At 40.9% G+C, this 24,586-nt stretch overlaps 1 protein-coding gene across 2 annotated transcripts in view; it reads left to right on the top strand.

Moving 5' to 3' along the window:
* Positions 1-24,586, top strand: part of MAP7D1 (MAP7 domain containing 1) — a 198,530-nt gene that overhangs the window by 142,882 nt on the left and 31,062 nt on the right. The window contains exons 4-8 of one of the 2 annotated variants that reach the window (XM_082246678.1): positions 11,072-11,235; positions 12,221-12,329; positions 13,876-13,986; positions 20,338-20,460; positions 20,998-21,137. In XM_082246678.1, the coding sequence (XP_082102804.1) occupies positions 11,072-11,235; positions 12,221-12,329; positions 13,876-13,986; positions 20,338-20,460; positions 20,998-21,137 (647 nt within the window). The remainder of the gene's footprint in view (positions 1-11,071; positions 11,236-12,220; positions 12,330-13,875; positions 13,987-20,337; positions 20,461-20,997; positions 21,138-24,586) is intronic. The other variant, XM_082246679.1, reaches the window with a different exon arrangement.

Here is a 24,586-nt window from a genome sequence, read left to right as displayed (position 1 = left end):
CATGATAGGAGATTGTAACCGTCTCTAAATAGATCCGGTTCACACATCTCTGTGCCTGCTGCGGAGCACATTGCACAGGGGGTCCTGTGCGTCTTTGGCTCTATTTCAGGTCCAAATTCAGGCAAAAATTTGGGCCTGATTCGTCCCTGAAAGGGGACACACTGGACCCCTGCTGCGATCCGCATTTGGTGTGAACCCAGCCTTAGGGGCTCATTCACTCCAAATGCTTTCAGGTGTATTTTCTAAATGATACATTGTGAACAAATGCACAGTAAAATCAATGCTTTCCAATAACCCTTGTTCACACCACTGCATTTAGTTTCAGCACTTTCAAAAAAAGTCCTGCTGGACGCTTTTTTCTTTGCACCAAACACATGTAAATGTGTGTAAATGCACATAAATATGGGGATGGAGAAAAAAATGGTAACCTCTAATTTTGGGTCCTTCATCTTGGGATTGCAATGGCCAGGACCATGATTATGCCTGTAAGAAAAGACATCCGAAGCAGATGAATCTCCGCACTAATGCACACACCAAACAATGGAGAAGCCCAAAGAAGAAGCAGGAAGTGACCTCAAAGGAAATGCTAGCATACTCCTTAATGTGGAACTTCATTCTCTCAATTAACATTGACTGTTTGTAATCCTTATGCTGCTCGCATTAGTAAATGTATAGGAAAGTATATCATATTTACTTGTTTTAAACTTTTTTTACTTCCTGGTTTCCAGGCCTAGGCAAATGATGTCATACATCCCAGGAGTTTTCATGAGGGGAGGAGGGGTTTTCCCAGCTAAGCAGACCCTCTTGTCTGCATGCATGAGCTAAGGGAAGATGCATTCTAGGAAGTAAATGCTACATGAATCATCTGCCCTTGCCCAAGATGGCCACAGCTAGAAATACTAGGAGGGTGTTTTTCAAAGTGATTTCTCCCAAAAAATAAATCATGGAGACATGAATGGATGGGTGAGGTTGCTTTGATTTCTAAAAATGAATTAAATAGCGTTTTTTGTTTGTGGTGCGGAGTGAAGTTCTGCGTTAAAAAAAAAAAAAAAAAGATTTTTAATGAGGGAAAAAAAAATGCACTGGAATGCTAAATATAGGCATTGTAGGGTGAACTAGCCCTTAAGGGTCAGTCCATGAAAAACTGACCTTTCTGTTTTTGGTAGAAGCCTGCCAGGGTTTTGTGTATCTTAGGCTCCAATCACACCTGAGCATATCGTTTTAATGCATTTTTTTGGGCATTTTTTAGGCATTTTTTCTGGTGTTTTTCAGGTGTTAGCCGTTTTTTCAGGCGTTTTTTGCAGGTGTTTGGAGACAGGCATTGACATAACAAAAATGCTTTTAGGGCTCTTTCACACTGTCCGTCCGTCAGACAGACTCCGTTTATCTCAGCGGGGGATTAATCCCCCGCTGAGCAGGAGGATGACAGTTGTTCTCCGTGCTTTGTGCGGAGACACAGCTGTCAGGTCATCTCTATGGGGGAATCGGATGGGAACGGACCATCCGATCCGCTGGACAGATGAAAAATAGGGTTTCCATCCATCCAGATTTGACGGATCGGATGCCAGCAGACATGTCTCTGCTGACATCCGATGCCCCATAGAGATGCATGGGGGGACCGTTCAGATCCGCCAAAAAAACTGACAGGCGGATTTGAATGGTCCACCTGTGTGAAAGGGGCCTTAATCATGTACTTTTTTGAGCTTCAGGTGATTTAACGCTCATATGTGAACAGGGGCCATTGAAATGAATGGGATTTTGCTTGTTTGGCGTTTTGAGACTTCAGAGATGAGCTTTTAACAAACTGAAAAACTCTCAGGTGTGGACAGGGCCTTAGGGATTTTGTATCTGCCTTCAGTGGCCTTTGTGAGGGGTTCTTACTCTCCTTGTTGGATTATACATTTTACATTATAAATATTGCAAAAGGAGGAGCTAGTTTGGCCGAAACAACCAAAAGTCCTAGGAAGACCGGAAAAGGGTCACCATTTATGAAATGGAGATCTTGGAGCATTTACATGCCTATTATAACTTTTGGGGGAAAAAGATAATAAACGCACACATATTGTAAAGAGGAAAACAATGCAATGTGCATTTATTCATTTGTTGCATTGGGGCCTGCAAAGCTGCTTGTTTGTAGGAGCTTGCAGGCCTTGAAGATCCCCGTATGACGTAAAACTAATAAAAAATTAAAAAAAAAAAGCATTGCAAGCGTGTGTCCATGGGTGCAATAGATAGACTCCCGTAGACTATTCCCCCTGCTCCAAATTTGTATGGAAGTGTGGACATTCAGTTATGGAGCTGAAGGAGTTAATCAGTGGAATACAGGTGTAGTGATGTCATCACACTTGAGAACTATGAGTCGCTCTGCTGAGTGGAAGATGGGACTTGTAGTCTTGTATTCACAGATCCATTCTAAATTAAAAATAAATACAAGCTTCCCAGACGAAGGCAGGGGTAGTTAGAGGTTGGGGAGGGAGGGCTGTGGAAATTGCACCTTAAATATGGGTGTAACATAAAACATGGTCAGAAAAGAGAAATTGGCCTTTAAGGCATATACGAAAACAGGCTGACAATCCTTACCAATCTCCACATTTAATTAAAGGATAAGTTCACCTTTTGGAGCATGTTACATATTATACCCATATTTAGGGTGTAACTTGTAACCTGCTCCCCCCCAATGACAGCAGATGGGAGATCCTCTCCCCACACCTGCTGTCACTTTAAAAAAAAAAAAAACACAGGAATTTGTGAATGAATGAACTACAAGTCCCGTCTTTCCACCCCAGCAGATGGCTTGTAGTTCTCAGAGATCTGTGAGGGCACTGATGAGCGCTCTTGTAGTTAATTGAGCGCTTTAGTAGCAGCTACAGGGATGACCGAGTTAACAGTGTTTTCAGCCAGTGATTCTGAAGCTGGTGAAAGTTATCTGAGTGGCTTAAAAGATGCTGGATTACTTCAACAGGTGGGTCCGCCCCCCCTACCACCGCCTTTACTTGGCTCTACCGCGCAATTGCATCTGGCTACCGGCACACAGTGAGAGGAACTTATGTTGTTCCCCCCCCCCCCAAACCCCCCCACTGTGTGATGTCAGAAACTGGAAGCAATGAGGACTGTGTCTGATCAGCTGCATTGGAGGGCAGAGAAGAGATCTAGACCCCAGATCTCTCCATAAAAGGGACCTGTCATGGCCCATGCTGTCACAAGGAATGTTCATTCCTTGTGACAGCAGTAAAGTTGATGGAAAAAAAAATAATTAAAGAGATCGTCTAAAAAATGTTTATTCAAATAAAATAAATAATAAAAAAAAAAAAAACAAACGTGCCCCCGTCTGCTCTTTTTGTGCACAAATGTGAACATGTGCACCAGTCCCGCACACCCGTGTAAACGGCGATCGCACCACACATGTGAGGTATCGCCGCAAGCGTCAGAGCAAGAGCAATAATTCTAGCACCAGACCTCCTATGTAATCCTAAACTGGAACCCGGTAAAAGCTTTAAAAGTGTTGCTTATGGGGATTTTTAGGTACCGAAGTTTGGCGCCGTTGCATGGGCGGGACTCAATTTTAAAGAGTGACATGTTTGGTATCTATTTACTTGGCGTAGCATTATTTTTTATATTTTACCTAGAAATGAGGTATTGTGTTTTTGGGCATTAAAATGTATTAAAGTGTATTTTTCCAAAAAAAATTGCGTTTGATGAAGCTACTGCGCAAATATCGTGTGACATAAAAATATGCAACATCCACCTTTTTTTTTTTCTTGGGTCTCTGCTTAAAAGAATATGTAATACCTGGGGGTTATAAGTAATTTTTTACATGTAGGAGAGGAATGCCAGAATTGGCCCAGACTGGAAGTCGTTAAATTAGGCACATAAGACTTTTCTGTTTAAAAGAATAGTTTTACTTGCTTTATTTTTCCTTACAACACGGTTTCTCAGAACCTGGTCGGCTTTTGTTGATTGTGCCATAACAAGTACTCTGTGCTTTCAGCCATAGACAAGGGCAGTATGGTGTTAAAAGACAGGGAAGGGTAGTCTACCTCTCTGGAATCTTTCCAAGCCTAGTGAGATCGCAGGATAACAGATATTGATCAGATTTTTTTATAATGTTTTATCTCAGCCATAAACATTGATCGAGACCTACTGCAGAACTTTCATGCGGAGCCGACTGCATTTATGCCTTCCCCAAAGTCACCCTACCAATGGCGATGATTAACGGAGGAGAAGTGGGTCTTTTTATGTATGTTTGTTTTTAGTAATGGATGCAATGCAAAATGGCTGAAGGCTCTTGCTTGTAAGAATGACTTTGTCTTTTTTTTACCCTTTGAATTTAGAATTGGGATGTGAGAGCAAGAAACAATAGACTGCATTTTTCTTTTCCCTATAAAAAAAAAAAATGAATGTAACTGAAAAACCCCTTTATTAGTTGAGGAACATTCATTTTTTTGTGGTGACTGTGTTTTTGGATTCAGCACTGGAAATCCTATAGCTGAAAATGTCTAATATAGGTGTCAGTACTGGGACAGGGTCATCTAGCACCCAGGGCAAAGGTACTGAATTGTGCCCCCCTCCGCCACTGTTAATTTACGCCGTAGAATGGATGTACCATCCATTTTTTTCCCCTTTGCTACTGCCCCTCCTGCCCACCCCTCATCCTGACTCTGTTGGGAGTGCTCAATGTACTGTCAGTTTGTTCAGAGGCAATTAAAACAAGATGTGGGTTAACGACTTGCTGACCTCTCAACGCATATATATATAATATATATACATATATATATATATATATATACACACACACACACTGCGGCAGGCTGGCTCGGCTGCGCGAATGGACGTACGGGTACGTCGGTTCACGGGAGTGGTGCTGGGGGGCGAGCGCATGCTGCCGGCGGCACGCTCCCGCTCCCACTAGGCAGCGGAGATGCCGATCCAGAGGACCGGCGGACGCAATTGCCGCTGTGCGCCCGTGATCGCTCCTTGCTGAGAGAGGGAAGAACGGTCGGCTGTTGTAAACACAGCTGAACGTTGTTCTCTCTGGAATGATCACAGAGCCCCTGTGATCCTTCTATATAGGAACACAGGTATCTATGGTCATTTTACAAGTCCCTACCCCCCACAGTTAGAAAACACTCCCCTATTCTCACAGTTAACCCTTTGATCACCCCTAGGTTAACCCCTTCCCTGCCAGTGTCATTATTACAGTAACAGTGCATATTTTTAGCACTGATTACTGTAGTAATGTCACTGGTCCCCCCAAAAAGTGTCAAAAATGTCAGTTGGGGGTCTGATCTGTCCGCCGCAATATTGCAGTCCTGCTAAAAACCGCAGATCGCCGCCATTACTAGTAAAAATAAAATAAAAATGACATAAATCTTTCCCCTAGTTTATAGACGCGATAACTTTTGTGCAAACCAATCAAAATACGCTTATTGGGATTTTTTTTTTTACCAAAAATATGTAGCAGAATACAAATTGACCTAAAAGGGTGAAACATTTTTTTTTTTTTTTTTGAGAATGTTTTATATAGCAGAATGTGAAAAATATTGTGTTTTTTTTTTTTTTTTCAGAATTGTCGCTCCATTTTGTTTATAGCGCAAAAAATACAAATCGCAGAGGTGATCAAATACCAGTAAAAGAAAGCTCTATTTGTGGGACAAAAAATACATTAATTTTATTTTGGTATAGTGTCTCGCGTCCACGCAATTTTCCATTAAAGTAACGCAGTGCCGAATCGCAAAAAATGCCCTGGTCATTGAGGGGGCAAATCCTTCCAATCCAGAACTGGTTAAAAATCTTTGGATTAAAAAACACAAGTATGCTTATCCCTGACTGTCCTTTTAAGGCAAAATTCCTCCTTTAGGAAGTGTGTAGCAAGGCATTCGCTTGCTGTAGCAGGAATAATAAAGTGCAACTTTACTGTAGATAGAAATGTATAATGTGTGAGCAAGGCAAGCTGTTTGATATGTCTGTTCTGCAATAAACGCTTCTTTTGCAATGGAGGATTCTTACCTGTCTGTTCACAGTCTACTTTCCCATGCTCAGGCACAGCTCGAGGTAGAATTTTGGAATCTGATGGGATGAATGAACTCCTGTGCATGTGCCCTGAAATTGCCAAAGAGTCTGAATCTGAAAGAAAACTGGGCAAAGATGTTAACGCCAGTGAGGGGGTTTGCGGATATTGTATTGCTAGAGTGGAAGCACATAAAGCTCTGCTTTAACCACTTCAGCCCTGGAAGGTTTTACCCCCTTAACGACCATTTTTCTGATACGGCACTGCGTTGCTGTAATTGACAATTGCGCGGTCGTGCGACGCTGTACCCAAAAAAAAAAAAAATAATGTCCTTTTTTTCCCCCACAAACAGAGCTTTCTTTTGGTGGTATCTGATCACCTCTGCTGTTTTTATTTTTTGCGCTATAAACAAAAATAGACCGACAATTTTGAGGAAAAAACAAAAAACAATATTTTTTACTTTCTGCTATATAACATTCCCAATAAAAAAAATCTAAAGAATCAAAATTCTTTATCAGTTTAGGCCAATTGGTATTCTGCTACATATTTTTGGTAAAACGAAATCCCAAAAAGTGAATATTAATTGATTTGCGCAAAAGTTATAGCGTTTACAGACTTTGGGTAGATTTATGGACTTCACTTTTTTGTGTGAGAGTGGCGGTTCTGGGGCGCCGTCATATGATTTCCTCCCAGAACGAGAGCCACACCGCTCCGCCGTCCACCAGAATATCATAGTCCCAATATAGTTCCGCGGACTGGCTCCCGCTGTGTCTAATCACAGCGGGAGCGCGGCTCCGGCGGGGCGCGCGCGACATCTACAGCCTTAAAGCGAAGTCACGTACATATACATGATTTTGCACTTAAGGGCCGCCCTACTGCAGTATGTTGTTATATATATATATATATATATATATATATATATAGAATTTATTTATTTATTTATACCGTGCTTGTACTCCCATGGTAAGACTTCTGCTTACATGCCCCTACCCCCCTTCAGCCTGTGTGAAGGGCAACCAAACTGATAAGAGGCATGGAGGAGCTCAGCTATGAGGAAAGATTAGAGGAACTGAATTTATTCTCTCTTGAGAAGAGGAGATTAAGGGGGGATATGATCAACATGTATAAATACATAAGGGGTCCATATAGTGAACTTGGTGTTGAGTTGTTCACTTTAAGATTATCCCTAGGGGGGCTAGAGCAGCCTTTTTCAACCAGGATATCCTGAAGTTTCTTCATGGGTGCCATGGAAAAATGCCTTAAAATTGCCCCAAAACTGTACACAAGCTGGTAGGTGGATGAAACCTGCCTTTTAGTTACACAAAACTAAAGGGTTTCATTGGACACCATTACAACCTTCTAGCTGCCATCCTAACGGCCAATGACGTCATCGGTTGATAAGGAGGATGCCAGTTGCCTTCATATCATCCTTGTTTGACCCTACCTTGCTCCTCTCCATCAGCTTTGGGATCTCATTAGCTAAGTGATGGAGGAAAAACTGAGGGAGAAGAGAAAAATTGGAATACTAGTCAGTACCAGTTTACAAAAGTTTTTTTGCTTTGGAAGAATAAATCCACTCTAACGTTGGGTGTTCCACATGTATTGATGTTGCTGCATTATGTAAAACTATTAGAATAGTTTTTACATTTTGAAATGGGGCACCTCAGAACTGTCCATAATTTTGGAGGGTGCCTCGAGATTTCCATAAGTTTAAAGGGTGCCCTGCATGAAAAAAAGGTTAAGAAATGCTGGGCTAGAGGACTAGGGAGCACTCTTTAGGTCTAGAGAAAAATAGATTTAATCTCCAAGTAAGGAAAGGTTTCTTCACAGTAAGAGCTGTGAAAATGTGGAATAGACTCCCACCAGAGGTGGTTCTGGCCAGCTCAGTAGATTGCTTTAAAAAAGGCCTGGATTCTTCCCTAGGTGTACATAATTTTAAGGCCTGAATTCTTTTCTAGATGTACATAATATAAGTGGGTACTAACACTCAGGCCTCAGGTACACTGGACGTGTGAAAACCTCTTCTGAACCCTGGAATTTGACAGCTACTAAACAAAGTGAGAAAACGCCCCGTTTACCATTTTTACATGCCACGTTTACTGGCATTCATGAGCGTTTTCGTTTGGAAGCGTTTTTGCAGATAACAGATTGTACTCCTCCCAATGCAGGAAAAAACTTTCTCTTATGTTTCCCTGTGTGCTGGAACTGGAGAGAGTCCAGAGAAGGGCGACAAAAATAATTAGGGGAATGAAGGGCATCGGCTATGAGGAAAGACTACAAGCACTGAACGTATTCTCTCTGGAGAAGAGACGATTGAGGGGGGATATGATATCAATGTACAAATACTGTACTGGCGACCCTAGCATAAGGAACAAACTATTCAGAGAAAGGAGATACAATAAGACTCGTGGCCACTCACTAAAACTAGAGGAAAGGCGGTTTAACCTTAAAATACTTAAGGGGTTCTTCACTGTCAGAGCAGTAAGGATGTGGAATTCTCTTCCACAAGCAGTCGTATCAGCAGGGAGCATCGATAGTTTTTAAAAAACTATTAGATGGGCACCTTAAAGACCACAACATACAGGGGTATACAATGTACGGTTAACAACAAACACATCATGGGTTGAACTGGATGGACTGATGTCTTTTTTCAACCTCACAAACTATGTAACTGTTAGAAACGCCTATAAACGTTTTACCGCGTTTAAATGTGTTTGCGCGCTGTTGGAAGCATTTGGCGTTTCAAATGCCTATAAACTTCCACCCTGAATGCCTTTTTTTCTCTTTAAAAAAATGCCTCTAAATGAAACTGCCTCTAAACGACTATAAAAAAAAACTCTGTGAAAATGGACAGATAAGATAACATAGAGGAGAGTTTGGGGGCTGCTGAAAAAAACGTCCGGTATGGGAACTGTGGCATCTTCAGGAGGACCTACCCTGAAACCCCAACCCCCCCCCGTTCTCCCTCATCCTCATGGGCGCAATATAGTGATGGCACCCACCTCCCTTCCCCTATTCTCTTTTTCCACCTAACCCTTTTTTTATGTTCCCTTTTAAATCTTGATGTGATTGCTAATTTACATAACCACTGAGATGGCTGCTTTAACTGTCTTCACCGCCCTTTTGAACGCTATGTATCTAATTTGAGTTTTGTACCCATATCTTTAAATTTCTTTTTACTCTCTGTTTTTTTGGAAAAACAAAAAAGCCTAATAAAAATTATTTGGGAAAAAAAAAAGAAAGAAAAAAACGCCCAACTGCTCCTAAATGTCCGTTTATCGGCAGCAGTGTACATGAGGCCTTACAGGTAAAGTTGATCCAGGGAATATCCGATTGCCTGTTTGGGGGATCAGGAAGGAACTTCCCTTGCTGGAAAAGATGGATCATGCTTTATTGGGTTTTCTTTTTTTTTTTTGCTTTTTCCTGGATCAACTGTGGGTAAAGAATACTGTATATGGAGTTTTTCTATTTGTGTGTGTGTGTTTTTTATGTGTTGGTTGAACTGGATTGGCTTTTGTCTTTTTTCAACCAGGTAACTCTGTGGCAACCATTGCTCCCGCCATAGATAGAGTGGAGAAATGGTGGGTGGTAGGAAGTGTGTTATTCTCAGGATTACTGGGTTAAAAAATCCTAGAGAGAGAAAACAAATACAGCCGCCACATCAGGGGATTGAAAGGAGAGAAGCAGCAGTATAATACATTTTTTTGTTTTTGTGGTTTAGATGCAATATATATATATATTTTTTTTTTATAACCAAATTTTTATTGAATTTTTGCAAGAAGGTTAGATACAAACGTTGTATTAGCATAATAAAGAATAGAACAATTATCACATTGGTCACAGCTATAAAACAAGAAACATGAACATAACAACAGGTCGAGTCAAGGCAATTCAGGTGAACCTTGCCGGTGACATATGAGTGTGTTGAGCTTCCACCCTATGAGGGCCAAACATTAAGGTACACCGGGCGCTGACTACCCCACATGGGAACCAACTGTAGTCAGGACCGGGTACAACATGGGGAGTATTATAGGTTGGGGTCATCAATGATTAACTAGTGGTAGGTCAATACGCGGGGGAGCAACGGGAGAAGGAAACGTGTACCGGCAAGGTTCCACAAGGGAAAAAAAACAAGAGGAAAAGAGGAAGATGTTCTGATAAGTAGGTGGACCTCTGATGCAAAAAAGTGTGGGAGTGTCCCCAGTCCGTGGGGGTGCATTGAATTCCCCAAGCAGAATAAATTTGGGATGATGTAGGTTATCTGGGGGGCGTATTACAGGAGACAGTTACATTGAGACCGGTGGAAGTTCATAGGTTAGCACTCCTATGATCAGATAGCCAGGGTGCCCAGTGTTCGTAGAAGGAGGTGGTGGTCATGTTGGCTTTAGCGAAGGCAAATTCCATTCGGAGATGATTGTTTAGCAATAGAATGATGTCCACTAGTGTGGGGGGTTTTGGTGATTTCCAGGCTTTCGCCAATGCTAGGCGAGCTGCTATGAGGACATGGGTAGCCAGGACTCTGATGGGAGAGGGCCATGTTGGAATTGAATATATTTTTTATCCTTAAAAATAATTTGGTCCCCACAAAAATGTTTTTCTTTTGTAGAATAAAAGAACCTGCAAAGACTGATTTGTTGCAACGATAAAAGCTTGTTTTTCTCTACTGGTTTACTCTTTAACCTTCGGACACGATCGAGCTTTGGTTGCTAAAGTATGATGTTATGCGTCACAAACAGTTAAGGGGCCGTAGTGATGTAGAAGAATAATTGACTTAGAGGTTCACGTTCATAATTCCATCCTTCTGGCGCATTTTTTGTTTGCATAAATAAGCTTAACATGCCAGCAGGGCATCAATATTCATATTCTAGCAATTAGCCTAAAAAATATACTGCACTGCAGTATCTAAGGCAAGGAAAAGCATCCTGTTATGTTATTGACCCCCCTTGCTAAAGGGCTTGTGTTTCTATGCCTAACATGAGTCTGAGATCTCCATCTGACACTAATTTGGAATAAACGTTATTGTGCAATCCTAAACTAAACCTCTTTTTTTTTTTAACACTTTAGCGGCCAAAAAGAGCGTGTGGCTTGAGAAAGAGGAGAAGGCAAAACAGCTGAGAGAGAAGCAAATACAGGACAGAAAGAAGAGACTGGAAGAACAAAGGCTGAAGGCTGAAAGGAAAAGGGTGCTCCTGGAGGAACGGCAAAGGTTAAAGCACGAGAAGAACAAGGTAATGGTGGTCAATAATTGTGTTCATTTCATTCTCTTACTTCTTCGTTATTGGTCTACATACAACAGCATCCATGGTAGCTATTGCCTTAAATTGTATTATCTTTTTTTTTTTTTGTTTTTTTTTGTGATCATTTTTATTCGTTTTTAAGCATTACTTTTATAATATCAACAATCGCACAAGCCTATCTCTGTTATAATTAAATGTCAATATAATTTTATATATATATATATATATATATATATATATATATATATATATAATAAATATCTCTCTCTCTATATATATATATATATATATATATATATATGTATGTATGTGTGTATGTGTATGTATATGTATGTATATATATATATATATATATATATAGAGAGAGAGATATTTATTATATATATATATATAGATATTTATAATAAATATCTATATATATATCTATATATATATATATATATATATATATATAATATATATATATTTATTTATATAATCTATTATCTTTAGTCTGAAACATCCCCAATGTTCAGTGCTTTGGCCTGTTTGAGCAGCCATATGTAATGCTCTCTTCAATAGTGTGACTACAGAAGAGGCGTCATACCAGCCAACACTGAAAAATAACTTTTTGGTGCTAATTTGAATAGCACACTCAAAAGCATTTATCACGTCAGTGTCTTCAGAAGCAAAACCTGGAATTTATTCATAGCCTCCCGAAAGTCCCATTAAATGGAGTAATGAAGTGGAGATTGGCTGTCATATTCTCATGTTCTATTAGGAAGCAGTAAAAACGGCAGTGGTAGAGGGAACAGTGTTGGTCCTTTTACAGATTTCGGGACTGAAAAAAAAAACTGATTTAAATGCCATATCAATGCGTTTATTACCAAGCTGAATTTTATCTTGTATTAAGTTTTGACTGTAAAATATCATTAGGTTTGTTTACTGAATACATTAATACAATTAATTTTGATATGCAAAATTTATTAATTCCTAGGAAAAATATGAGGCAGCAGTCAGCCGTACCACTAAGAAGACTTGGGCAGAGATTCGTCAGCAGCGATGGTCTTGGGCAGGAGCACTCAATCAGAACTCTCCTAAAGGAGGTATGACTAGTGGATCCCTTTAATTGACTTAAAGTATAACTAAAGGCAAAACTTTTTTTTTTATTGTTTTGGATAGAGTGGAGAGGGATTAGAACACCTGTCAGTTTTTATTGCTGCCTGTGCCCTTGTTATGGATATTCACCCTCTTTTTTTTTTTTTTTTCTCCTGTTTACCATTATCATTGAAAGTGAAAGTAAATGGGGACACTAGTTCTGGTGACCTGGGGGTCCCCAAGGAATTATTTTAACCATTTGCCTACTGGGCACTCTAACCCCCTTCCTGCCAAGGCCAATTTTCAGCTTTCAGCTTTTTACACAAATAGAGTTTACTTTTAGTGTTTTTTATTAATCCCCAATGAGTTTTTTTTTTTTTGTTTTTTTTTGCTTATAAAATTTTGAAAACGGGTATTTTTTCTCCTTCACTAATGTGCGCTAATGAGGCTGCACTGATGGGCACTGATAGGCTGCACTGATAGGTGGCACTGATGGGCACTGATAGGTGACACTGATGAGGAGGCACTGATGAGGTTGCACTGGTGGACACTGTTGGAACTGCATTGATAATCGGGACACTGTTAACCCATGCCCTGATTATCAGTGCACATGTCCCTAACACAAGCCGGTTATCTGCGCTCTCCTATGTAGTTAGCGTGAGGAGAGAAAAGCTGATTACCAGCTTGTGTTTACATCCTGTGATTAGCTGTCATTGGCTGACAGCTGATTGCCTGTTAAAGGGCTGCTGTGATTTGCCCTTTACCCTGATCTGTGATTAGCTGAGTCTGAAGGACTCGGTGATCACAGCACAATCTTGGAGGGGGCACGCGGACAGTACGATCACGGGAGTACGTCCATGTATACCGCCTAGCTTTGGAAGCCTGCGCTATAGCCGTCTTTCGGCTATAGCGTGCGTGGCAAGCGGTTAATTTGCAGGGATTTCCTCTCACTTCCTGTTTGGCTATGGGACAGGAAGTGAAGGAAAATCTCTGCAAAGGGACACGGATGGCGAGCAAAAATCTGACAGGGGTTATAACCCTCCCTTACTCTATCCAAAATGAAAAAAAAAAAAAGTTTTGCCCATAGTTCTACTTTAATATAAGGGCTGTAGTTCATTAATTGCCTTCTTTCTTTTTGGTGACCTTTTGAATAAACCTACAGTGGCAGCAAGTACTGACAAACTTGTTGTAGTTTCATGGCTCTTCCAGCTGGTTCTTTGCTGTAAGAGTAGTGGACATTAAGAAATGGGAATACAGTATTACTAAAGTTTTAGATTTGTAAGCAGCACTTCGTTAAAATTGATGAATCTGCTTGGAATAGCCTGTGCTCCCATTTGAGTGGGGTTCTGATGATAAACATTAGGTTAAATCGACATTCTTCATTTTTATTAAAAGAACAAAAAAGCAATACAAAAAACAACACAGTTCTCTGTCACATTTTGTTTACACTTGGGCCTGTATATATGTGTTTTACACTATTAATGAATTTTGATGAAAAGAGTACATTGAGCTGTGTAAATTCTGGCTGGTTTCTACTGTGTCTCTTTACTTCAGGCCCAAACAGATGCTCCATATCTGCAGTGAATCTTCCCAGACATGTTGACTCTATAATCAACAAGCGACTATCTAAATCCTCTGCCACATTGTGGAACTCTCCAAATAGAAGTAAGAGCTTTGTAGTCTTCTGATGGAATTTCCTCTCCAGTACTTGGGTACTGATGCCAGTTTAGTCTCATTTAGGTGACTTTAAAGCTGAACTCCAGGCAAACATCTAAATACGCATATGGACTACATATAAGAATGCTGTTCATCCTACCAGACTATTGGTATTTCTGCCCATCCAGTTCTAAGAATTGTATAGCCCTGCCACACAGCACAGTCAGGTGGATGGTACTACTTACTCTTGTATATTTGTTGGCTGTAGAAGAGATACAGTGACGTTACACCTCTTCCCACTGCCTGCTGACCATACAGTGAAAGAGCAGCAGAAGACTGAGGTCATCCCACTGGTTACACTCCTTACTCCTCCAATCAACATGCTCCTTGTCCGTGCTTTTGCATGCAGCACACCTGATAGGCTCTTATTCATTACCCCGTAGTGTGAATCCTGTTGTACAGGGGATTATAAGAGGCAGCCAAGATATCAATACAATACTTATACAAGTTTAATTTAAAATAAAAGTAATTTGTGAATGAATAAAGAGCTTTGATAAATTTTATTCCTGGAGTTCAGCTTTAAAGGTGTACACAATACATGAGATGATTGATTACGGGCATATCGTAGTCAATAGTAATGCATGAATATTGGCATACAATCTCTGGGTGACCAAATATATGTGTGAAGAGGGGGGGGGGGATTATTCATCCAGGCTTGATTTAACTGACAGTGGCATTGTTCCTCTAAAATAAGGCTTTTGTCAGGTATCTGCTTCTCTAATTGGTTGTACAGTTTGTCACAATCTCTTTTAAGAACAGCCTGATCTTCTAACTGATATTTTTTCTTTATGGGTACCCTAAAGTGTCACTAAATTCACATTAAAAAGCCATCAATAAATTGTGTATTACGTGCTGTTCATACTCATACAGTCACTATGAGATTTGTTTTCTCTATTCTGCAAAAAACCTGGTTGATCCTGCTGCTCTCTATCTCCACTTTCTGTCCATGTCCCTAATTCAGCTAGGAATTTTGCAAAGCAGTGTTGGCAACTCTGCACATGCTCAGTTTTCAGTGAGTTCCTATGCTGAGAATTTCCTCCCCATCACATCTGAGCAGCCCATGTGACTATAAAATCACACATGTGGCTGTATACATAGTGGTAAATAACCACTCTCTCCTCCATACTCCCTAACCAGCTAAATACAATGGAGGTGGGATATTACATGTAGAATGATGGTGCCTTCACCTCCCTCTTATTCTAAGACACAGGTTGTGGGGGCATGAAACAGCCTGTGATTGGCAGAAATCCACCCACACCATATTAAAGTTTTGATTTCAAATATATATTTGTGTGACAATTTCAAACCGTTTATTGCTATTATTTATTTATTTTTACTCTGCTTTCCAAAGGCTGCATTTTTATTTTGAACCAGCAGCAGAGGACTAGAAGCTCCTCCTGCTTATGTTTCCCTGCTGACAGGCTGGGAAAGAGCTGGGTCATGTGACAGCTGTAAATCGGTTAGAAAAAAGGTACTTAGATTTTTCTTTATTATTAAAATGATTACAATGCCATAATCCAGATACAGAAATAGAAGGCAATGTCAATTACACAGTGTGTGTTTAGTATCACTTTAAAGGAAATATGTTTTTACTATATTTTCTTGAATTCTTGATATTCAGTGTTCACAAAGAAAAGGAAAAATAGAATTGGATAAAAAATAATTACACATGATTATTTCATATTTAACAGTTTCAGCTAATAGATAAAACTCTTAGTGCAAAAATGTACCCTCACAGCTGCTGTGCCCAAAATAGACCTGAATTATCATAGGATGGGCACATTCCACTCCTGCAGACAAAGACCTCAACGTCCTAAATAGTTTAACTGCCACAAAGCAAGAAGGTAGTGCCGTGCTTTCTTTTTAGAAAGCCCAGCATGCTCTTTAAACAGGATGTTATGGATACAATATAATAAAACATTATACAAATATTAAGAAAATCTAAAAAGCATCAGTTTATAAACCTGATGCTTTTATAACAAAAAATAAAATGTAGTTGGCCAACCGTTTTGAAAATTCTAACACAGAAGAGTGCCGGCAGAAGAAAACACCAAGTGGTCCATCCATTCTGCCCCATTTGTTTTATTTATTTTTTTAAAGTATATATGTTTTTGTTTTCACTTCTGTATTTTTTTTTATTTTGTTTAACCCCTTGGCACGGACAGTACGCAAATATGCGACCCCTCGGTGGGTAGGACTTGGCACCGAGCGGCCGCATATTTGGATAGCAATTTGCAGACACAGCTGTGCCGAGAGCGCATTCCCTGCACAGGTATCGTATGTAACGGAAAGGTCCATATCACTACTTGCATTTGGGAGCTTTCCGATCATGTGATTGCCGTGACAGCCAATTACGGTGGCTACATGATCGTAAACCTCACCCTGCCTTCTGGCATCTGAAGCCTCTTAAAGGGCCTGAAGGTGCCGATGCAAAGGGGTTAACTTTTTTTGTCTGAGTATAGATCTACAGTGCATTCAGAAAGTATTCACAGCGCTTCACTTTTTCCACACTTTATGTTGCAGCTTATTACATAATAGATTCAATTTATTATTTTCCTCAAAATTCTACAAACAATACCCCATAATATCAATGTGAAAGAAGTTTGTTTGAAGTCTTATTCATAATATATTAAAAATAAAAAAGGAAAAAAATCCCATGTACATAAGTATTCACAAAACAATAAGGTGATAACACCCTTCTCCTGCGCTTAGAATCCAAGCTCCCTGACCACACACCACGGGACTTACAGCTGGCGTCTTGGATAGCTAGGTCTTGCAGCCCAAAGAGGACTGGGGTAGTCCAATGGTACTACAGTCAAAAAAGAAACAAAGAAAAGGGCGCATCGACCTAGCGCATTATCCTCAATAATAGGCTTTATTTATGCAACATGTAAAATGGCTACTCACAAACACAGGTGGCTCTGAGGAAGAGGCTGAGCCTCGAAACGCGTCAGCCGTCATCTCATTGGATTATGGACTTTCATATGGAGTATTCCTGACACTGGAGCTACTGAGCCTGTTATGATCATTTTTACACCTGTGTTTGTGAGTAGCCATTTTACATGTTGCATAAAAAAAGCCTATTATTGAGGATAATGCGCTAGGTCGATGCGCCCTTTTCTTTGTTTCTTTTTTTACATAAGTATTCACAGCCTTTGCTCAATATTTTGTGAAAGCACCTTTGGCACCAATTACAGCCTCAAGTCTTTTTTAATAAGGTTCTACAAGCTTGGCACACCTAATTTTGGGCAGTTTCTCCCGCTCTTCTTTGCAGGACCTCTCCAGCTCTATCACGTTGCATAGGGAGCGTCGCTGCACAGCCATTATCAGATTTCTGCAGAGATGTTCTCATGGGTTCAAGTCTGGGCTCTGGCTGGGCCACTCAAGGACATTCACAGAGTTGTCCTATAGCCACTCCTTGGTTATACTGTGTGCTTAGGGTCGTTGTTCTGTTGGAAGATGGATCTTCGCCCTCAGTCTGAGATCCAGAGGGCTTTGGAGCAGAGATGTCTCTGTACATTGCTGAATTCATCTTTCCCTCAATCCTGACTAGTCTCCCAGTCCTTGCTGATGAAAAACAACCCCACAGCATGATGCTGCCACCACTATGCTTCACTGTAGGGATGGTATTGGCCAGGTGATGAGTGGTGCCTGGTTTCCTCCAGATATAATGCTTGCCATTCAGGCCAAAGAGTTCAAGCTTTGTTTCATCAGACTAGAGAATTTTTTTCTCATGGTCTGAGAGTCCTTCAGGTGCCTTTTAACAAACTGCAGATTGACTGTCATGTGCCTTTTACTAAGTGGCTTCCTTCTGGCCACTCTACCATACAGGCCTGGGTGGTGGAGTGCTGCCGAGATGGCTGTTCTTCCGGAAGATTCTCCTCTCTCCATAGAGAAACACTGGAGCTCTGTCAGAGTGACCATTGGGTTCTTGGTCACCTCCCTAACTAAGGCTCTTCTCCCCAGATCGCTCAGTTTGGCCAGGCGGCCCCCACTCTAGGAGGAGTCCAGGTGGTTCCAAACTTCTTCCATTTACGGATGATGGAGGCCACTGTGCTCATTGGGACCTTCAATGCTGCAGAAATGTTTCTGTACCCTTCCCGAGATCTGTGCCTCGATACAATCCTGTCTCGGAGGCCTACAGACAATTCCTTGGGCTTCATGGCTTGGTTTGTGCTCTGACATGCACGGTTTACTGTCGTGGGACCTTATATAGACAGGTGTGTGCCTTTCCAAATCATGCCCAATAAACTGAATTTACCACAGGTGGACTCCAATCAAGTTGTAGAAACATCTCAAGGTTGATCAGTGGAGACAGGATGCACCTGAGCTCAATTTTGAGTATCATGGCAAAGGCTTGAATACTTATGTACTTATTGAATACTTGAATACTTATGTACATGTGATTTTTTTTTTTAAAAAATTTGCTTTATGTCTTTATGGGATGTTGTTTGTAATATTTTTGCTAAATGTCTTTATGGGATATTGTTTGTAATATTTTGAGGAAAATAATGAATTCAATCCATTTTGGAATAATGCTGAAACAACACAATGTGGAAAAAGTGGAGTGCTGTGAATACTTCTGGATGAACTGTATGTTTGTCCCATGCTCTTTTTGTTTTGGTTATCTCCAAGTCTGTCATATACTGTACAGTTTAGCTGTTGGTTTCAGCAATTAAGGTATTCATAGCAATAGCTGCATAGTGTGACTTTCACTTTGACCCACTATAGAGTGAGATGATGGGATCTTCCAGCATAGTAAAACATCTTCTGAGACAGATCCTCTGACCGTATCTGTGATATGAACAGCAAAGTTCATTTCACACCCTGAATTTAATTATCACAAGTCGGGAAGAGCCGTCACAGCAATTCTAGGTGCATTGTGTTCTACTATTTTTTTTTTTTTTTTTTTTTTTTTTGTATACAAGTGTCAATATAAGTTGGGAATGTAAACTTATGGGATTGCAGTCTCTGTACAAGCCTGTCTATTTATATGGTTTAAATAGAGCTGCTGTGTCTAGGGAGATCGGGATGAGTTTCAGTTTCTTAGGAATGTAGCTCGTTACCAGCTATGGCCTCCCAAATATTTCCAGGGCGGAAAACAGAGGAGGAAGTTTCATCATTGTATAACAGAAGTTGCTGCCCTGTCTGTTAGCTGTTGTAAACATGCGGGAGAACATACTTCTGATCTGATAGCTTGTGTCTAGGTTTTGGGGACTACAGAACGCTGTATGATTTCTGAAAATAATTGAAGATTCTCTTGTTATGCTGGTTATGCACAATAGGTTCACAAAATAAGAGAATGATGAAAACTAACCACAGACATGCTGCCATTTTTTTTTCTTTTAGCCCACCAGTCTCTTGAAAAAAGAGGTTGGGTAGACATTGTTGGCTTTCTTACAATATTTTAACAGAAATATTAATTGGTTAATTTACTGTAACACACAAACCATATTTCTTATTGATAATCTTCTTGGAACTTGGTCACGTGAGAATCTTCTCACCTTAACTCCCTTTAATTATTTGGAAAAAGAAAAGTGGGAGGACTTAAAGGTGAACATTATGACTTGATAGAAACCCCTCTATCGAAGTCCTTTATGCAGTATGGGTGTGCTTGTCTTCTGTAAAGATACATATAAGATATTACGGTCTTCCGGATCATCCACAGTCCCTGGGTGCATACCTAGCAGGACCTGTTGCTCCCCCAGACGCTCTACTACTCCTTTTGACATGTTTCTCCCCAAACAGGGGCTCAGTCATTCAGGTAACCTTCATGACTAAGCCTGTATTATTTATTAATATTATTAGGTATTTATATAGCGCCAATAATTCACTTTTTGGTTTACATATATTATACATTCACATCAGTTCCTGCTCTCAAAGAGCTAACCAGCTAAGATCCCTACATCTCATGCAAACTTTAGTATTATTATTATTATATAGGATTTATATAGGTCCAGCTGTTTGTGGAGTGCCTTACAAAATGCACACACACGCAACACACGCACACGCACACACACACACACACACACACACACACACACACACACTAGAGCCAATTTTGTCTTCAGAGTGTGGGAGGAAACTTGGTTTTGTGTACTCCCCCCACAAATCATGGAGCAACTCTTCACTTCAAATTTATAAGCCCATCCCTTTTGCTACACACTGTAGCATTACTAGTTTTTATATTTTATTGATGTGATGATGGATATAGTATACCTATGTAAAACTACTCCTCCTGCCTTTCACTTTTCTTTTAATTTCTGTTACCTAATAATCCCCTTCTTTATGCTTTTGCAGATAGGAGCTTGCAGCTCAGTCCTTGGGAAAGCAGTATTGTAGATCGGTTGATGACACCCACCCTGTCCTTTCTAGCAAGAAGCCGGAGTGCAGCAAACCTCCCGGGAAACAGCAGAGATCTGAGTATGCACAGATTATTTCTCACCCATTATGTCCTGTTTCACGCGGGCTTCAGCTGGTATAAGAGCAGCGTGAGCTGCATGCTTTGACAAACCATTTGCAGCACTTTCAGCAAGCTTTGTTGAAGCTTAAAAAGTACCATTCAGGATTCAGCACCAGTTTGTGAATGTTAAACACAGATTATAAATGGGGTGCTGACTGTCACTTTGAACATGTTGCTAGCAGGCTTCAGCAGGCTTTCAATAAGCCTCAAGTACTGCTGAAGCCTGCTTGCAGCTTATTTGAATTGGGAGCCAGCACTGCCATTTAAAGTGGGAGCCAGCACTGCCATTAGGATTTGTGTTCAGCGTTTACAAACTGCAGCTTATTGGTATTTTAAAAGCTTCAGCATAGCTTACCGAAAGCTCTGCAAATGCTTTGTCAAAGCTTGCTGTTAACACTGCTCTTTTACAAACTGAAGCCCATGTGAAACAGGCCTGGTAAGTCTGTTACTTTATGTATGACTGATTGACTTACTTACATGCATTTCTTACCTGTCAGGTTCATTAGTATGTCCTCGTTCTGCCTCTGCAAGTCCACTAACCTCTTGTAATGGTCACAAGCATCGGTGTTCAGAACGTCGGAGGACTACAGCCGGCAGCCCTGATGTAACACCCCGGAAACGCAGTGACATATCTCCGGTGAGAGGGAACTTCACATAATTTAAACATGAATTTGTACTTTTAAGAAAAGAAACGGCCGCACATCCAGGAATTCCTATTGCCTTTAATTTCCAAAGTGATGACAAAGTGATGACACCAAAGACACTAACATAGGGTCACGTAGACGCGTTTCACACATACATCTTGTGCTTAATCATTACTGATTAAGCACAAGATGTATGTGTGAAACGCATCTATGTGACCCTATGTTGGTGTCTTTGGTGTCATCACTTTGGAAATTAAAGGCAATTGCAATTACTGGATGTGCAGCCATTTCTTTCCTTACAAGCTTTCCATGGAGGCGGGCCGGGACTAGCACTCTATGGGATACCACCTGTAAGCTACTATCACACACCTGGAGCAGCATTTTCTCCCTTCAGTATATTGAATTTGTACTTTGCTCCACCTTCCACTATTCATTTCTCTCGCTTGCCTGTCTAAATTGTCTCAACAAAGTGAATGCAGTACTTTGTCTAATGATGCAATCCAGCATGCCTGAGCTGCCAATTGCTAGGCCGTAATGATGTTGTCTATGGGTGTATTAAGGTGCTTAGCTCTGTGTAAGCTCTGAACAAGGCAAGGTGGAGCTTACAGACTTTTTGTCTGCAGATAAATAGTGAGTAAATAGAAAGTGCTTGCTGTTCACCTGTGTTTTGCCATACATGTGCAAAGTAAAGGTTCATTTTTAGTACTTGCTCCACAGTTTTAAAGTGCTGTCATTACCCCTGAAAGAGTCCACAGTACATCTGACAATGCTTCCATCTTCCTTTCTCCCCAGAAGGGTAGTACCATGTTTTGTTCCACATCTTTCAAGATCATCGCATGTGCCTAAGAGATGATATAACTGTGTAAATCCTGATACCTGTGTAATGTTCTTTCTTTCTAGTTGTGTATACATGTCTCTCAGACTTATTCACACTAATACAACTTGTCAGGCGACTTGGTTAGCCTGACAAGTTGCGGACCGTCGCGGCCCATTGTGTGGTACAGGAACGGTTCTAATAGGAGCGGCACAAGTCGCTCTGACTTAAAAAAAGGGTCCTATACTACTTGGGGGCGACCTGGAGCGACTTGCATAGACATTCATTTTATGAAGTCCGTGCAAGTCGTGCCGAAGTTGCGCTGCACGCGACTACACAGATCGCCCCCGAAGTCGTGCCGCTGCAGTGTGAATGCGGTGTCACAGCTCAAAAAAAAGGCCAAGGAAAATACCAAGCTCTACTTACCGACCAGCCTGGGACCAACCAAATTGACCTGTCTAACAGTATGCGTTAAAAAACAGGGGTTTAGTCTGCATACATTTGCAAATGCATGCATAAGTGACAAGCCCCGCTAAGGCACCCTGTTACCTGTAGTTCTAACCTCTAACTTTTAAGAGGCTCCACAGTGGAAGCACATGGATTCTGATGGATAGATAGAGGGCAGATAGGCTGGAGGGAGGCACACTGAGCATCCAGCATATAGCACTATGTCTCTCACAGCTCAGCATTGTTGCTGCCAGAATTAATCAAAATCCATCATTCCCACAGATCAGTCTCTCTGATGGTCATGGTGAGATTAGAAAGCCATCAAAATCCTAACATAGATCATATCTCCCAGAATACCAAACTGGACAGAGTGATCACCAGAGGAGGGAAGAAAAAGGAAATGCTATATTCTGCCTGCAGCAGACTGATGGTCTACTCCCAGAATGCTGCATTCGGACAGACCCTTAATAATTGGGTTTAGACATATTTAAACAACACTGCGCTAGAGTAAATAAAAAGCTGCTAGCACTAAAGCCCTGTATACACGTACGGATCGTCGTCATACAAACGTCGGCGGACGAAAGATCTGCCGATTGTACGCGTGTTAGTATGGTGCCTCCGACAGCTGTCTGCGCACAATCCGCAGACAAAAGTCTTTCTTGCAAACATGAAAATTTTTGTCTGCGGACACCAGAACGGACGATTGTTCGCCAGTCAGTACAGAAATCAGCCGACAGACCGCAGATTTGCAAGACTGGGCATGCTCAGAAAATAAAAAACACAGGGAAAGTTAACCATTACATGACATCACTTCTGCAGTCAGCTGAAGTCTGCGGACAAAATTCTTGTGCTGTCCTTGTGCTGTCTTTGCACTTTTCAACAGACACCGACATCCCGGGGAGAAAAGACGAACGTTTGTATGACGACGATCCGTACGTGTGTATGGGGCTTAAGAGCAAAAATACACACTCATGTGTATACACAAATGACAAAAAAGAAAGTGCAGCGCTACAAACAATAATATAATCAGTGTTAAAAAAAAAAGGGAAGATTGAGTGTGTGTGTGTGTGTGTGTGTGTATGTATATGTGTGTGTGTGTGTATATATATATATATATATATATACAAAAGATCAGTCCCAGGCAGATCATACATGTGAATGTAGGGGATACACCAACCAAAAAGATGTGCCAGGTAAGATAGGGTGACTAAAGTACCGATCCACTTCACATCCAAAGTAAGTATTGAATATGCTTAACGGAACCTGTGGCCCACTAAGTTATAGGTGGTCACCTTACACATAAGGGAATAGGGTCTCCCTCCGAACCATATGTCTGGAACCACTCAGGATAATCAATGAGACTCCACAATATCTGTTGCGATCCGAACCGTGATCCGAAGGTAGATTGTAAGTCAGAAAGCAACACAAGGGTAAATGAGGCCTATGAAACTCTAGTTGGGTGATGACTCGGCGGTTGTAAGCAGTGCTAGCTGTCGGGTTAGGTTGCGCCTAGGCAGGTAAGGGAGACCTGGGACGTGGAGCTGGGTTTAGGAGGAAGAATCTGCCGCTACCCCTCAGGGACAGAAAAAAACGCTTTGACATCAGTAGCATAGAGTGGGCTGCAAAGGCCTCATTTACGCTTGTTGCTTTCTGATGCACAATCTGCCTTCGGATCGCGTTTCGGACCGCAACAGATATTGTGGAATCTCATAGATTATCCTGAGTAGTTCCAGGCATATGGTTCGGAAGGAGACCCTATTCCCTTATGCTAAAGGTGACCACCTATAACTTAGTGGTCCACAGGTTGCGGTAAGCATATTCAATACTCACTTTGGGTGTGAAGTGGATCGGTTCTTTGCTCACCCTATCTTACCTGGCACAGCTTCTTAGTTGGTGTATCCCCTCCATTCACGTGGCTAATCTGCCTGGGACTGATCTTTTGTGTGTCTGTGTGTGTATATATATATATATATATATATATATATATAGACTCAATCTTCCTTTTTTTAACACTGATTATATTAATTGTTTGTAGCACTGCACTTTCTTTTTTATTTAGACATATTTGCTTGACTGGAGTTCAAGGATTGCATTCTAGTAAAAAAAAGGGCACAGTGGCAGCAGTGCTGCTGTACATTTTGTCAGAAATTTGTTTTAAAAACAGAATTACCCTTTTTGGTG

Source organism: Pelophylax lessonae (assembly GCF_965119305.1).
Source record: "Pelophylax lessonae genome assembly, chromosome: 2".
In the NCBI taxonomy this organism is placed as follows: Eukaryota; Metazoa; Chordata; class Amphibia; order Anura; family Ranidae; genus Pelophylax; species Pelophylax lessonae.
The sequence above is the reverse complement of the archived record's forward strand: the minus strand, read 5'-3'. Positions and strand labels throughout refer to the sequence as shown.